The following is a 14250-nucleotide window of genomic DNA, read 5'->3' as shown; positions in this document are numbered from 1 at the left end:
TGTGGTGTAGGTTCACCCACAGCGGAGTTAGGAAAGGAATTTGAGGATTTTGACCCAGCAACATTGAAGGAACGGTGATATATTTCTAAGTCAGGATGGTGAGTGACTTGGGGGGGGGACTTCCAGGTGGTGGTGCTCCCATCTATCTGCTGCCCTTGTCCTTCTAGATGGTAGTGGTCGTGGGTTTGGAAGGTGCTGTCTAAGGAGCCTTGGTGAATTCCTGCAGTGTATCTTGCAGATGGTACACACTGCTGCTAATGTGTGTTGGTGGTGGAGGGAGTGAATGTTTGTGGATGTGGTGCCAATCAAGTGGGCTGCTTTGTTGTTGGAACTGCACTCATCCAGGCAAGTGGGGAGTATTCCATCACACTCCTGTGCCTTGTAGATGGTGGGCAGGCTTTGAGGAGTCAGGAGATGAGTTACTTGTCGCAGAATTCTTAGCCTCTGACCTGCTCTTGTAGCTACAGTATTTATATGGCTAGTCCAGTTCAGGTTCTGTTCAATGGTCATCCCCAGGATGTTGATAGTGGGGGATTCAGTGATGGTAATGCCATTAAACGTCAAGGGGCCATGGTTAGATTCTCTCTTGTTGGAGATGGTAATTGCCTGACACTTATGTGATGCGAATGTTACTTGCCGCTTGTCAGCCCAAGCCTGGATATTGTCCAGGTCTTGCTGCATTTCGACATGGACTGCTTCAGTATCTGAGGAGTCGCAAATGGTGCTGAACATTGTGCAATCATCAGCAAGCATCTGCGCTTCTGACCTTATGATGAAAGGGAGGTGATTGATGAAGCAGCTGAAGATGGATGTGCCATGGACACTGCCCTGAGGAACTCCAGCAGTGGTGTCCTGGAGCTGAGATGATTGACCTCCAACAACCACAGCAATCTTCCTTTGTGCTAGATGTGACTCCAACCAGTGGAGATTTTTCCCCGACTCCCATTGACTCCAGTTTTGCTAGGGCTCCTTGATGCCACACTTGGTCAAATGCTGCCTTGATGTCAAGGGCAGTCACTCTCACCTCACCTCGAGTTCAGCTCTTTTGTTCATGTTTGAACCAAGGCTGTAATGAGGGCAGGAGCTGAGTGGCCCTGGCAGAACCCAAACTGGGTGTCAGTGAGCAGGTTATTGCTAAGCAAGTGCCGCCTGATAGCACTGTTGACGGCCCCTTCCATTACTTTACTGATGATCGAGAGTAGACTGATGGGGCGGTAATTGGCTGAATTGAATTTGTCCTGCTGTGTGTGTACAGGACGTACCTCGGCAATTTTCCACATTGCCGGGTAGATGCCAGTGTTGTAACTGTACTGGAACAGCTTGGCTAGGGGCGTGGCAAGTTCTGGAGCACAGGTCTTCAGTACTATTGCCAGAATATTGACAGGCCCCATAGCCTTTGCACGATCCAGTGCTTTCAGTCATTTGTTGCTATCACGTGGAGTGAATCAAATTGGCTGAAGACTGGCATCTGTGATGCAGGGGACCTTCGGAGGAGGCAGAGATGGATCATTCACTCGGCACTTCTGGCTGAAGATTGCAGCAAATGCTTCAGCCTTATCTTTTGCACTGATGTGCTGGCCTCCCCCATCATTGAGGATGGGGGTATTTGTGGAGCATCCTCCTCTAGTGACCATTCAAGACTGGATGTGGCAGGACTGTAGAGTTTAGATATGATCCGTTGGTTGTGGGATTGCTTATCTCTGTCTATCACTTGCTGCTTATGCTGTTTGGCACACAAGTAGACCTGTGTTATGGCTTCAGCAGGTTGACACCTCATTTTTAGGTATGCCTGGCATGCCCTCCTGCACTCTTCATTGAACCAGGGTTGATCCCATGGCTTGATGGTAATGGTAGAGTGGGGGATATGTCAGGCCATGAGGTCGCAGATTGTGTTCGAGTACAATTCTGCTTCTGCTGATGGCCCACAGCGCCTCATGGATGCCCAGTCCTTGAGCTGCTAGATCTGTTCGAAATCTATCCTATCTAGCAACGTGGTAGTGCCAAACACGATGGAGGGTATCCTCAATGTGAAGGCAGGACTTGGTGTCCACAACGACTGTGCAGTGGTCACTCCCACCAATACTGTCATGGACAGATGCATCTGCGGCAGGCAGGTTGGTGAGGGTGAGGTCAAGTATGTTTTTCCCTCTTGTTGATTCCCTCACCACCTGCCGCAGACCCAGTCTAGCAGCTATGGCATTTAGGGCTTGGCCAGCTTGGTCTGTAGTGGTGCTACTGAGCCACTCTTGGTGATGGACATTGAAGCCCCCACCCAGAGTACATTCTGCACCCTTGCCACCCTCAGTGCTTCCTCCAATTGATGTTCAACTTGGAGGCACACTGATTCATCAGCTGAGGGAGGGTGGTGCATGGTAATCAGCAGGAGGTTTTCCTTGCCCATATTTGACCTGATGCCATGAGACTTCTTGGGATCCAGAGTCGATGTTGAGGACTCCCAGGGCAACTCCCTCCCGACTGTAAACCACTGTGCCATAACTTCTGCTGGGTCTGCCCTGCCGGCAGGACAGGGCATACCCAGGGATGGTGATGGTGGTGTCTGGTACATGATCTGTAAGGTATGATTCCATGAGGATGACTATGTAAGGCTGTTGCTTGACTAGTCTGTGACACAGCTCTCCCAATTTTGGCACAAGCCCCCAGATGTTAGTAAGAAGGACTTTGCAGGGTCGACAGGGCTGAGATTGCCATTGTCGTTTCCGGTGCCTAGACTGATGTCAGGTGGTCCATCCAATTTCATTCCTTTTTTGAGGCTTTGTAGCGGTTTGATACGTGAGTAGCTTGCTAGGCCATTCCAGAGGGCATTTAAGAGTCAACCACATTGCTGTGGCTCTGGAGTCCCATGTAGGCCAGACCAGGTAAGGACGACAGATTCCCTTCCTTAAAAGGATATTAGTGAACCAGATGGGTTTTTACAACAATCAACAATAGTTTCATGATCATCATTAGACTTTTAATTCCACACTTTCAGGCCCCTCTTTGTTTCTACATGACCGTTGCTGAATTTGTTGCACTCACATACGTTAGCTTACTTAACTGCTCCCTAAATCTCTATTGGTTGTTTCTCACCAATACTGGTCTACTGCGCTCCTATACACTTAGACTCAAACCTCTCCTCTTTACCAATCTCCAGTTCTATACTTTCATTACTCACTAACTTCATCCCCTAACTGTTGAGTACCCACTTCCCCAATGCGTACAGTCCTTTAGTTTCCAATACATCATTGCATTTTCTCTTCGCACCCCCATTAACTCTGTTCATAGATATTTCAATCACAGGTCATTCCCCTTTACTTCTGTCCACACCAACATTCTGTTTTTGCCATTTCCACCACTCCTTGCCTGATGATGTTCTATGGTTTAATGGTTACAATCCTAAACCCACCTTGTTCAGCTCTCACCAGAAATGCCACAGTCTTCACTTCACTCTGCTTCTATAATCTCCTCCAGCCCCGAATCACTGCACATCTGATCTTCCATGGCTGGTCAACAATCTTATCACTGGTATTACTTGGCTCCCTTATCTGTCAAACCATACCCATTGATACAAAACACAAGGACAGGGCTGCAATCTGTCTATGAACAGATTATGCATTGCGCAATAATTTTTATTCTTTCATGGGATGTGAGAGTCATTGGCCAGACCAGCATTTGTAGCTCATTCGAGATGGTGGTGGTGAGCAGCCTTCTTGAACTGCTACAGTCCATCTGATCTAAGTACACCCAGAATTCTGTTAGAAAGGGAGTTCCAGGATTTTAACCCACTGTCAAAATGTGACAGTGAAGGAACGGCGATATAGCTTTAACCAAATGTGAATTGTCATGTCACTGTAATAGAGGCTGTACTCAATTCTGTTGGCAAATCTACTTCTTAATTATGAAGCCTAATAGAGGGATCAGTTTATCTGATAAATGTCCCTATTGCAAAATGAAGTCAAAAAAACACGTGTGGCTAAAGTTACATGCTTTGACTATATGACTTCAAATGGACAATTACAGTTGTTGTAAGGGGGTGGATACAATTGCAGACTTTAGATAGTCATTCAATTAGGAACAAAGGAATAGGAACAATACTAGCTTATTCGTCTAAAAACATAGCTCACTTAAAATGCATAAACTTTTGCTTTAATTTATGGTTTAATACCTGCTTTTTATTTAAGCTAAAAATGATATAAAGATACAGTAAAGCAATACGATATGATTTATGTTCCAGAGCCATCATTAAAAGTTAACTTGTTATTTTGCTCAAAATCTATTTGGTTCACCTACTTGTGTACACAATTTCTATCTCTCTCAGTTCCTCCTCATATTCAGTTTACATCATATATGAACTAAATAATCTGAATTAAGGATAAATAGAATAATTTTAAAAATGTAAACTATATTGCTGTACAGATTGGTTATGTCAAACATTACGTTTGTCCATTTTGTTCTTCAGCATCACTGTGATTATGAAAAATATATCGTGAGTATAGATATTTTAAACATTGCTTCTACCTTTTCATAGCAATTATATGAATGAAACTGCTCGAGTTTGTGGCCTTGAAATTTCATTCTTTATAACAGAGCTTTTCACACAAACTAGCAGGGACAGCATTGACCTTGTATTACTAAAGAACATAATAATGAACAAACCACAGCTATATGATGAACAGAATGCAGGAGTGTTTGTGAAGACCAATTAATTTCAATATCACATTTATATTTTCCAACTCTACTGTGCTTGCACAGTGGGCATTAGTTATTTATCTGCTTTTCATTGCTATTGTGTAATATTAAAACAATGGCCCGGATTTTCCCAGCAGCAAAGCTGCTGACAGCACAAAAAATCCGTACTTACCTGGTTCATAGACTGCAGCGAGAACTTCCCCTTCTTGCTGCAGCAGGGCCCAGTACTGGGCCAAACAGTGAGGTCTTCATTGCTGGTGAAGACGTGCCCCTTGAAGGTCAGTTTTCAACTCAATGGCTTTTCATTATGACTTTAGATTTTTTAAACAGTATTGACACTTTTTAAAACTGTTATAAACGTCTAAATATTTTCAACGTATTTATAACAGTTTTTAAAAAATTCACAAACTTTTAAATATGCAACAGAAGGAGAAGGGAAGAAAGATGGAGAGGGAGGGAGACAGATACAGAAAGAGACAGGCACTGGAGAGTTCTGTGACATTACTCTCTGGTCCCTGGATTTCCTTAAATTTCCAGTCTGCTGGCATCTTGGGTATCAGTACCACCGGGCTCCTCTTATCCCTGCCACCCAACCAACTGGCTCCTCGCCCCACCTGCAGCTTTGCTGTGTATTTTCCCTCCCATCAAGTGCTATTTCCGATATCAGTAGGGTTGAGAAGCAGAGGGGAGGGCACAATGAGCCTGGGGAGCCTACATGTGACGCCATGTTGTTGACTCTCAAATGCCCCCTGAAATAGCTTAGCAAGCCACTCAGTTCAAAGGCAATTAGGGACAGGCAACAAATGTTGGCCCTGCCAGCGATGCCACATCCCATGAAAGAATGAAGAAAACAAAACTCATTTTTGAGGAGTAATTGTTATGTAACCCAGTTATATGTCTATATGTAATGTTACATATCTTAGACATGAAGTGGGAGAGGGGAGCCAGGGAGCCAGATTTTATTGGTGATCTTCTTTCATTTTTGATAGTGAATCTGTAGAACTGATTTTATTGCTGAAACTTTCATCGCTACTACCCTGCCTAACAGATTTTCACCTTTCAAATAAACAAATCTGTCCAAGTATATCTGCTTTAAATTTCCTTTTCACTAATACAGTCCTTCTTTGCTGACTTACGCCTGTGATTATCAGCCCTAACTCCTTGCAGTAAAAATTTGTACAAATTGTGGGCAAATAGGCAAAATCTCGCACTAATAGTCCTTGCCATTTTAACCATTGGATCAGCAGGACCATAGCATGGGCTCCTCTGGAGTCTGTTGAGGTGCACCGAAACCCGAAAGTTGTGACATAAGTGAGATCGCCGGAAATTGTGGTGTCATTTCGGCCCTCGATACCACAGTGTTTGTCAATGTTGGGGAAGAAAAGTTTGGGTCGATGTCACTAACAGAATAAATTTGAGCCTTATCATCAATGTTGATCATCGTATTACCACTTGCAATTTTTCTGCAACACGCAACATATTGTGATTTTGAAAAAGTGAAAGAAGTACTGTGCAGTGACTTAGTTTTTCAAGTTTTATGAGTTACTCATTCTTACCTCCAGAAAGAATGATGGCAGCCACAAAGAGAGCCAAATCACTGTCATCCAACTCTAGTGCATTGAACTTCATGGCAAACTCAAACTTGGGTTCCATTATCTCATTAAAAGGTTTCCGCAGGCTTTTTAAAAACTCTCGAGTCATAAAACCGTTCCCATAGGCTACCAGCAGCCCATCTTTGTTCATAATGGATGCCAACATGGCAAACATGGCTTCATAAACTCCATATTTTAACAGGGTCACTTGATCATTGAGGTCAAGGTTTATAAATTCAGGGATGCACTTGGCAAATTCCGTCAGTTCTCTTACTGTTTCCACAGATGTACATTGGCAGCGTTGAAAGATTCTAACTTCAGCTTCTTTGTTCTGGATGCCATTTACTGCTTGTTTTGATGCTAGATTCTCTTCTGCCAGGCGTAACGTCTCCATGTCATGAATGACAAAGGGCTGTAAATTTATTATTCAAGAATTAATAAACATCAAAACATTCTTTCGTACCAAGTTCTCAAAATAAAATAATAGTTTCCTTAATTACTTTTAATCTTCCAGGGTTGTGTGTGTCCTAACTTGCACAAAATCCTTTCACTCATCACCCCTGTCCTTGCTGACCTATAGTGGCTCCTGGTTAAGCAATGTCTCAATTTTAAAATTCTCATTTTTGTTTCCCTTCCATGGCGTGACTCACCCCTTACCATTTCTATGTCCTCCAGTCCTACAATTCTCAGATATCTACACTGCTCCAATTCTAGCCTCTTGAACATCTGATTTTAATCACACCAGCATTGGCAGCAGTTTCTTCAGCTGTCGAGGTCCCAAGCTCTAGAATTCCCATCCTAACCTACTCCACCTCAATTCTTTTCTTTTTCCTTTAAGGCCCTTTGACCAAACCTTTGGTGATCTGCCCTAACATTACTTGATGTGACTCAATGTAAAAGTTTGTTAGATAACATTCCTATAAAGGATGTTTTACTTCAAACATAAGAAATAGGAGCAGAAGTAGACCACACAGCCCCTTGAGCCTGCTCTGACATCTAATATGACCATGGCTGATCTTCTGCCTCAATTCCACTCTCCTGCCCACTCTCCATATCCCTTAATTCACTGAAAGACCAAAAATATGTCTATCTCATCCTTAAATATACTCAACAATGAAGCATTCATAACCTGCTGGGGTAGAGAATTCCAAAGAGCTGGAACCTTCTGAGTGGAGAAGTTTCTCCTCATCTTATCTTAACTGCTCGACCACTTACCCTAAGGCTGAGCCCCCGTGTTCTAGATTTCCCAGCCAGGGGAAACAACCTCAACTTGTCAAGCCCCTTCAGGATATTGAATGTTTCAGTGAGATCACCACTCATTCTAAACTCCAGGGAAGATAGGCCGAATTTACTCAGCCTCTCCTCATGGGACAATCTTCTCATCCCAGGAGTCAATCTAGTGAACCTTTGCTGTACCACCTCCAAAGCAAGTATATCTTTCCTTAAATATGGAGACCAAAACTGCACACAGTGCTCCAGGTGTAGCCTCACTAAAGCCCAAAAAATTGTAACAAGACTTCCTTATTCTTGTACTCAAATCCCCTTGCAATAAAAGGTATTTGTCTTCCTAACTGTTTGCTGTACCTGCATGCTGACTCTGTGTTTCTTGTATGAGTACTTCCAAGTCTCTCTACATTGTCATTTTGAAGTTTCACACCTTTTAAAAAATATTCTGATTTTCTGTTCTTACTTCCGAAGCGAATAACCTCACACTTTCCCACATTATACTCCAGCAGACACCTTGTTGCCCATTCACTTAACCTGTCTATATCTCTTTGTGGTCTATGTGTCCTCCTCACAGCTTACATTTCCATCTAGCTCTGTATCATCAGTAAAATTTATACCCTACTCTCAATCATTTTGTCTAAGTCATTAATATAGATTGTAAATAGCTGAAGCCTCAGCATTGATCCTTAAGGCATTCACTAAGTTACAGCCTGCCAACTTGAAAATGCCCCATTTATCCCTACCCTCTGCTTCCTTTAATCCTTCAATCCTTTATCCATGCTAATATATTACCCCCAACTCAATGCGTCTTTATCTTGAGTATTAGCCTTCGGTGTGGCATCTTTTTTAATGCCTTTTGGAAATCCACTGGTTTCCCCTTTATCTATTCGACTAGTTATATCCTCAAAAACTTTAATAAATTTGTCGAACACAATTACACTTTCATAAAACCATGTTGACTTTGTCTGATCATACTATGATTTTCTTAAATACTCTGTGATGACTTCCTTAATCATAGATTCTAGCATTTTCCTGATAACTGATGTCAGGTTAACAGGCCTGTAGTTCCCTGTTTTCTCTTTCCTTCCTTTCTTGAATCATGGTGTTACATTTGCTAACTATGTTAAAAGCTGAAATAAATAAAAAATACATCAACAACAACAACAATTTAAAGCAAAAATAGCAATAGATGGTGAAAATTCAAGACAAGTTATGCACAAGAACAGGTAAAGTTCAATTACACCTCTAAAATGAGTTTTTTTTTTCTTTCATGGGATGTAGGCATCGCTGGCAGGGCCAGCATTTGTTGCCCACCCTTAATTCCCTTTGAACTGAGTGGTTTGCTAAACCATTTCGGAGGGCAGTTGAGAGTCAACCACATTGTTGTGGGCCTGGAGTCACATGTAGGCCAGACCAGGTAAGGACAATTGATTTCCTTCCTTATATGGCATTGGTGAACCAGCTAGGTTTTTAAATAACAATTGCTGATAGTTTCATGGTCACCACTAGCATTATATCCCAGATTTATTAATTTAATTTAAATTTCACCAGATGCCCTAGTGGGATTTGAACCTGTGCCCTCAGAGCATTAGCCTGGGCCTCTAGATTACAGATCTGGAGACATTACCGACTATGCCACCACCTCCTCGCAAAATTACATACCTTAGATTACCTTTATAAATTATAGAAGCATGGGGAGTAGTTCAGATGTTGACTGGGAATTCTAACAGTATCGGCTTCGGTTTTTTTAAGTGAATGCATTTATTAATCATGCTCATATTGAAAAAAAAATACATTCAGTAAGGAATCCCTGTCTGCTCATTTTGAATATAGCTTCTGCAAGGAATGGCACTAACAGCTTCAAAGGAAAAATCAGCATATGAAAAGGAAGAATGGAAAATATCTTCAAGCCCACTTAATAGTAAATCAGGTGGTTACCAACCTGCAACAACCATCTGCTAGGAACAAGAGTATGGACTGGAAAAAAATGACAAAACATGGGGGAAAAAATGTTTAAACCCAATCCTTCAACTCTTTTATCCCATCAGGAACAATACATAACGCCTGGTGCCAACTGAATTAATGTTAAATGATCACGGATAGAACTATTTCTATTATTATTTTTAAAATTTATTTCCATCCATTGTTTTATCTCTACCTTTTAGCCTATTTCGATCCCTTCCCCCCACCCCAACCCCACTAGGGCCATCTGTCACTTGCTCATCCTGCTTTCTACCCTTAATATCACCATTAGCACCTCCTTTAGCCAGTATCACCACCATCAACACTCCTTTGACCTTTTGTTTATGATATCTTTGACAATCTCTCCTTTGCCTCCACCTATCAATGGCCCTCTATCCAGCTCCACCTGTCCCACCCCCCTTAAACAGCTTATATTTCACCACATTTCTTATTCCTCTTTAGTTCTGATGAAGAGTCATACGGTCTCGAAACGTTAACTGTCTTCCTTTCCACAGATGCTGTCAGACCTGCTGAGTTTTTCCAGCAATTTTTGTTTTTGTTTCAGATTTCCAGCATCCGCAGTATTTTGCTTTTATCTATGGATTTACTATCCATGGCTTACTTGGAACAAGGACAAACCTCCCACAGAGATGACAAATTAAAAAGTTATCAAGTGGCCACATTCCTGCAAATAAAGCAAAATGTCACTTTCTACATATTTTGAGTTGTTGCATATGTACTCAATTTGTTCAAAAATGTGACCTGAACTCGGAGCTATTTCATTTATAGAATTTTCCACGTTACAGGGTCTTAAAGAACTAAGCCGCAATGAATTTTAGAGGTGTCACTATTTCATCTGAGTGCTGCACACCATTTCTTGCCTCACTTGCTTTTCATCTGAGTGTCCCGGACAGCAAGCATGACAGGCAAAAGAGAAGGAAGATGGATATGACGAACAGAAAGAATATCAAAAGTTCAGAAGATTGTGATGATGATGATGACCAGCTCACCATCACATGTACCATTTGTACCTGCTCCTTCCTCCATTTCACCCCTGCATCATCTGACTTCTGTATCTTCTTGAAATTTGATAGAGATGCGCAAAATCATGAGGAGTCTGGACAAAGTAGATAGAGAGAAACTGTTCCCATTGGTAGAAGGGTCAAGAGGGCACCAATTTAAGATGATTGGCAAAAGCAGCAACAGCAACATGAGGAAAAAAGTTTTTTCTTAGTGAGTGGTTAGAATCTGGAATGCACTGCCTGAGTGTGGTGGAGGCAGATTCAATCGAGGTTTTCAAAGAAGAATTGGTTAATTATCTGAACAGGAAAAGTTTCAGGGCTACAGGGCAAAAATGAGTGAGTAGGATTAAGTGTGTTGCTCTTGCAGGGAGCTAACACAGACATGGCAGGCCAAATGACCTTCTGTGCTATAACTATTTTCTGACCCTATGGGCAGAATCTTACGAGTTGGCGAGTGGGGGCGGGGCCTGCTCGCCGACACGTAAAATGATGCGCAGTGACGTCGGGGTGGAAACTTCCGACGTCACCATGCCCCATTTAAATTTTCAGGAAGGCGGAAGCGCAGAAAAATCAGCTGCGCGCCGGCCGGCCTGTCAATGGCCAATTGAGGCCATTGACAGGGTCAATTAAGTAATTAAAGGACCTGCCCGTCCAACCTTAAGGTTGGCGGGCAGGCCAGGAGCCCCGGCGGGAAGTAGAAAAAACATGAAAACTCATCCACGGGCGGGATGAGGTTTCATGTAGGCTTTTAAAAATTTTAATAAAGATTTTGTAAAAATTATGGACATGTCCCAACTCATGTGACATGTAAGGGAAATTTTTTTTCTATTTTTGTCTTCTTTACATTTACATGAGGCTGCACTTAGTCTCAGGGAGATGAGTGCGCTCTTTTGTACGCATGCACGAAAGGGCGCACTCTTGATTTTGGGATTCCGCCCCCCCTTCCGCCCGCACAGGAAGCGCATAGCGGTTTCGTGCTGACGTCATGCTGGGCGGGCCTTAATTGGGCCCACCCACGTAAAATGGTGCCGCGTCTCCAATCGGGGGCGCCAATCGGAAGTACGCCCGTACATGCCCGCCCATCAACTTCCCCCTCAACTTGGGGGGGGGGGGGGGGGGGGGGGGGGGGGGGCGGCGGGATTCAGCCTTATGATTCAATAGCCATTTAGAAAAGCTGAAGTCAACATTAATGATTGCAGGCACTGTAAAAGTTGCCTGATATCACCCAAGATAATAAGCTACCCAAGAATGAAATACTGGAAGAATGGAATTCAAAGTACAGCACCTTTTTGCCTAATGTGCTGTAATATAAATGTACAACTGCAATTGACAACAGTGAAAGAAATGAAACTCAAAACTAAAACGAGACCTTATTCCCATTCGAAGATATGGGGGAGGATATAGGAAAGTGTGCTTGTTTTGAGGCACCAAATTCTTCATCACTATTTTAATTATATGTTATTCACTTGTATAAAAAGGTCAAATTAATGTGGAGGAATTACAATTACTTACCGGGATATTAGCTTTTCCTGTCAAAATGGCTCTGGCTTTGGTCTTGTTCATGTTAAAATTCTTTAGGTAAGCCTCATACATGTGTTTGGCAAGAGATTTGAGATCAGCCATCTGTGAATTCTGTACATCTTGCTCTAATGTTAGGATCTCTGCTTTTAATTTCTCCTTTTCAGATTGTGGCATTCTACCAAAACGGATAGCTGTGCAGGTAGGAAAAATATAAATTTATTCAGTTTGACCCTTCAGTTCACACTGGCATTATTCTCCTATTTTCCCTCCTTTAGTTCATGCTGTCAGTTTTCTTCTTCCCCCAATTTATCGGTTATCTTTTCACCCCTAATTCACTCTGCTGCACTAAGTTTTCCTCAGCACCACTCTTGCTCATCCATATTCCTCAGCGTCATCCACTCTCTTCCCACTGCCCCCACTCGCCCCAGTCAGCAATGTTCCTGGCCTCTTCCTTCCCCAACAATGCTGCTAGGCTCTCCCACCGCTCTCTGCACCATTCCTTGTCTTCTGCCTCCTGTTGATGCTCCAAGTGATAGAATGCAACTGCCGACTGCATGAGGATTCCTGAAATCACCACAATTCCTGCCGACAGTATGTGGTAGTATTCGATGGCTTGGAATAGCAACAGCAGGTTGCAATATTGACTTTCATTTACAAATATGGACAAGCAGGCAATGCCCTGAAAAGGTTAACATTTCACTTGCAGCATAGCTGATTGACGTATATGAAAATGCAATAATGCATCCAAAGTTAGCATGTGGAAATTGATAAAATCCTGGACTGCATGAAACAAAGTAAACTGGCTTTGAGTTGTGTTGCCACGAAGAACCGAAGGTTAATTTCAAAACTAGATGTCCAGTGTCATTGCTCACCGGAAGTTAGGCAATATATTGTCTGATAAGGGCAGCAGCATTAGCGGTATAATGAAGAATGTATCATTGTAAAGGTTTATAGAAATTATAATGAAATGAACGAAAAAAATAGATATTGTTGCGTATTAGAAGGATAATTGTGCAGATTTGGAAGAAAGTAACAGTGAACGTAAATTGTAAAATATATCAATTACAATTTAGAATGTACTGTTTTTCAAAATTGGAATCTTTTCTAGAATATGTACAAATGAAAGATCATAAATTTATGTAGCATTTTGTATACAATTTATATTATAAAAAATATGGGAATATGTATTCTTTTTGTCAGTTTCTCTGGTGATTTTGACACAGATGTAAATTAACATGTGATGTTTGAAAGGGATAAGTTGGGGAATCACGGCTAAAATGGTGCACGGCTGCAAAGCATTACGGGTGGATAGGTGAGGAAGCAATAAAGATGCGCACAGCTTGGTGGTTGCATGGGAGAAATGGTTATGGTGATGAATAGGTTGTAAAAAGGAAGTTGGAGGCTTCTAAAAAACGTAGTAGCAAGTACAGAACAGGTTATGGACTGAAATTTGAGCAGAAAATAGGAAATTTGGTCAGATATAATGAAGAGAAAGGTGAGGGATAATCTGAGAGGAAAGATAAAATTACATAATTTTGGGGCAAGGAAGTCTCAGGAGATTTAATGGTGTGTAGGCAATTTAAAAAGGAAACAGAAACAGCAACAGGATTAACAAGAAAATAGCTGAAAATTGAACCGGACATCAGAAGTACTAGAAGTGGCAGTTTAAAAAAAATGTCTGGACTGAAGCATTAAAAAAAAAATCACAAATACTGAGGCTAGAAAGATATACCAAAAGCAGAGCTGTAGTGAAAAAAGACTGGAAGGAGGGTTTAAAAAGTAAGAGATATACTTAAAAACAGAAATAAGAGAAACAACACTAAAAGCAATGTAGAAATAATGAGCATGACTTAAAAAGTAGCTGGAGCGAGACTATTAACAAGCACAAAAGTGGAGCACATGAGGTAGTATATTGTGTTATAAGTTCTTTGAAAAGAAAAATAGCTATTTTGAGCAAGAAGGACATCAGCAGCCTGTAAAAAGCTGAAGCAAATGTAGGTCTTTGATGATACAAGATGACATCAAGGAGGCTCTCAAATGAGTGAAGAAACAAAAAGGACAGATGCCCCAAAACCCATCAAGAGTGGGACACAAATTTATTTAAAAATTGTCTATAAATTAAAAGTTTAAACTTAAATATCATTTTCAAATAACAAGATAAAACATGAATAGAATGTTAAATACTTACCTACTGGAAAATAAGCAAGATAGTGATAGAACTGGAAGAAAAAAATTGATAA

At 41.7% G+C, this 14250-nt stretch overlaps 1 protein-coding gene across 4 annotated transcripts in view; it reads right to left on the bottom strand.

Moving 5' to 3' along the window:
- LOC144696698 (peroxisome proliferator-activated receptor alpha-like) overlaps positions 1 to 14250 on the bottom strand; it is a 585390-nt gene that overhangs the window by 29172 nt on the left and 541968 nt on the right. For all 4 annotated transcript variants that reach the window (XR_013580228.1, XM_078568315.1, XM_078568316.1 and 1 more), the window contains 2 exons: positions 12002 to 12201; positions 6243 to 6690 (listed from right to left, as the gene is read on the bottom strand). Coding sequence is in view for 3 of the 4 variants with exons in the window: in XM_078568315.1 (XP_078424441.1) it covers positions 6243 to 6690; positions 12002 to 12201 (648 nt within the window). In the remaining variant the exon portion in view is untranslated. The remainder of the gene's footprint in view (positions 1 to 6242; positions 6691 to 12001; positions 12202 to 14250) is intronic.

Source organism: Cetorhinus maximus, chromosome 22, assembly GCF_964194155.1.
Source record: "Cetorhinus maximus chromosome 22, sCetMax3.hap1.1, whole genome shotgun sequence".
Classification (NCBI taxonomy): Eukaryota; Metazoa; Chordata; class Chondrichthyes; order Lamniformes; family Cetorhinidae; genus Cetorhinus; species Cetorhinus maximus.
Note: the sequence above shows the minus strand (reverse complement) of the source record. Positions and strands in the feature narration are given on the sequence as shown.